At 68.5% G+C, this 829-nt stretch overlaps 1 protein-coding gene across 1 annotated transcript in view; it reads right to left on the bottom strand.

Moving 5' to 3' along the window:
- Window positions 1-9: 9 nt before the first annotated feature.
- Window positions 10-829, bottom strand: part of CHLNCDRAFT_138029 (hypothetical protein) — a gene marked incomplete at both ends in the record, with an annotated part of 2,316 nt that continues 1,496 nt past the window's right edge. Inside the window, 3 exons of the mRNA XM_005851203.1 lie at window positions 10-100; window positions 249-319; window positions 515-625. Of these exons, the coding sequence (XP_005851265.1) occupies window positions 10-100; window positions 249-319; window positions 515-625 (273 nt within the window). The remainder of the gene's footprint in view (window positions 101-248; window positions 320-514; window positions 626-829) is intronic.

Raw genomic sequence — 829 nt, 5'->3', positions numbered from 1 at the left:
CCCGCCCACCTGTCTCAGTATGTTGTTCACCTCCACCACCTGCATCAGCTTCATGGTGATGTCGTCCTCGTTGCTGCCAGCACCCGCATCCATCTCCACGCTGCACACAGCGCACACACAGCGCACCGGCAGGGCAGGTGGGCAGGCAGGCACGCAAGGCAGGCGGGCAGATAAGCTTGCATGAGGGGCATGCTGGCGCCAAGCCGAGGAGTGTGCCGGTGGTGCGTGCATGCCTGGGGCGGATGCACACAGGCGGCACCGGCAGGTTGGTGACCAGCAGGTCCTCGGGCCGCCCCGCCAGGTCCAGCAGCTCGCAGTCCTGCATGGGGGGGATGGCTGCGCGGTGGTGGGCAGGGGAGGAGGAACGGGGGGTCCAGGGAGAGGGAGCAGGCAGCTGCACACATGTGGCAGTCCCAGCACCTATAAACCGCTGTGGCGACACCCGGCCAGCCCGCCCCACACACTCCCAGGGGCGCCCCCCAGGGCGGCGCCCCAACGCGGCAGCCCCTCCCACCTCCTGCGGTATGGCGGAGAAGAGCTGCAGCACGCGCACGGGGTGCAGGTCGTCAGCCACCTTGCCCAGGTTGGCGCCCAGCTGCTCGTTGTGCTCCTCGGCGGTCGCAAACTCGATGCGGTACCTGCGGGACAGGTGCCGGGCGGGTGCGGGGCAGGTACAGGTGGGGTCTCTTGGAGGTGCAGGGGCACGGGGTGCAGGCAAGCGTTGCATGTAAGGGGTGTGGGTGTGGGTTGCCACACCTGCGCCCGCCCCGACCGGCGGCCGTCCCAGAGAGAGAGAGAGAGAGAGAGAGAGAGAGAGAGAGAGACAGAG

The sequence above is a fragment of the Chlorella variabilis genome (assembly GCF_000147415.1).
Source record: "Chlorella variabilis unplaced genomic scaffold CHLNCscaffold_2, whole genome shotgun sequence".
NCBI lineage: Eukaryota > Viridiplantae > Chlorophyta > Trebouxiophyceae > Chlorellales > Chlorellaceae > Chlorella > Chlorella variabilis.
This window is presented reverse-complemented; position numbering and strand designations above follow the sequence as displayed.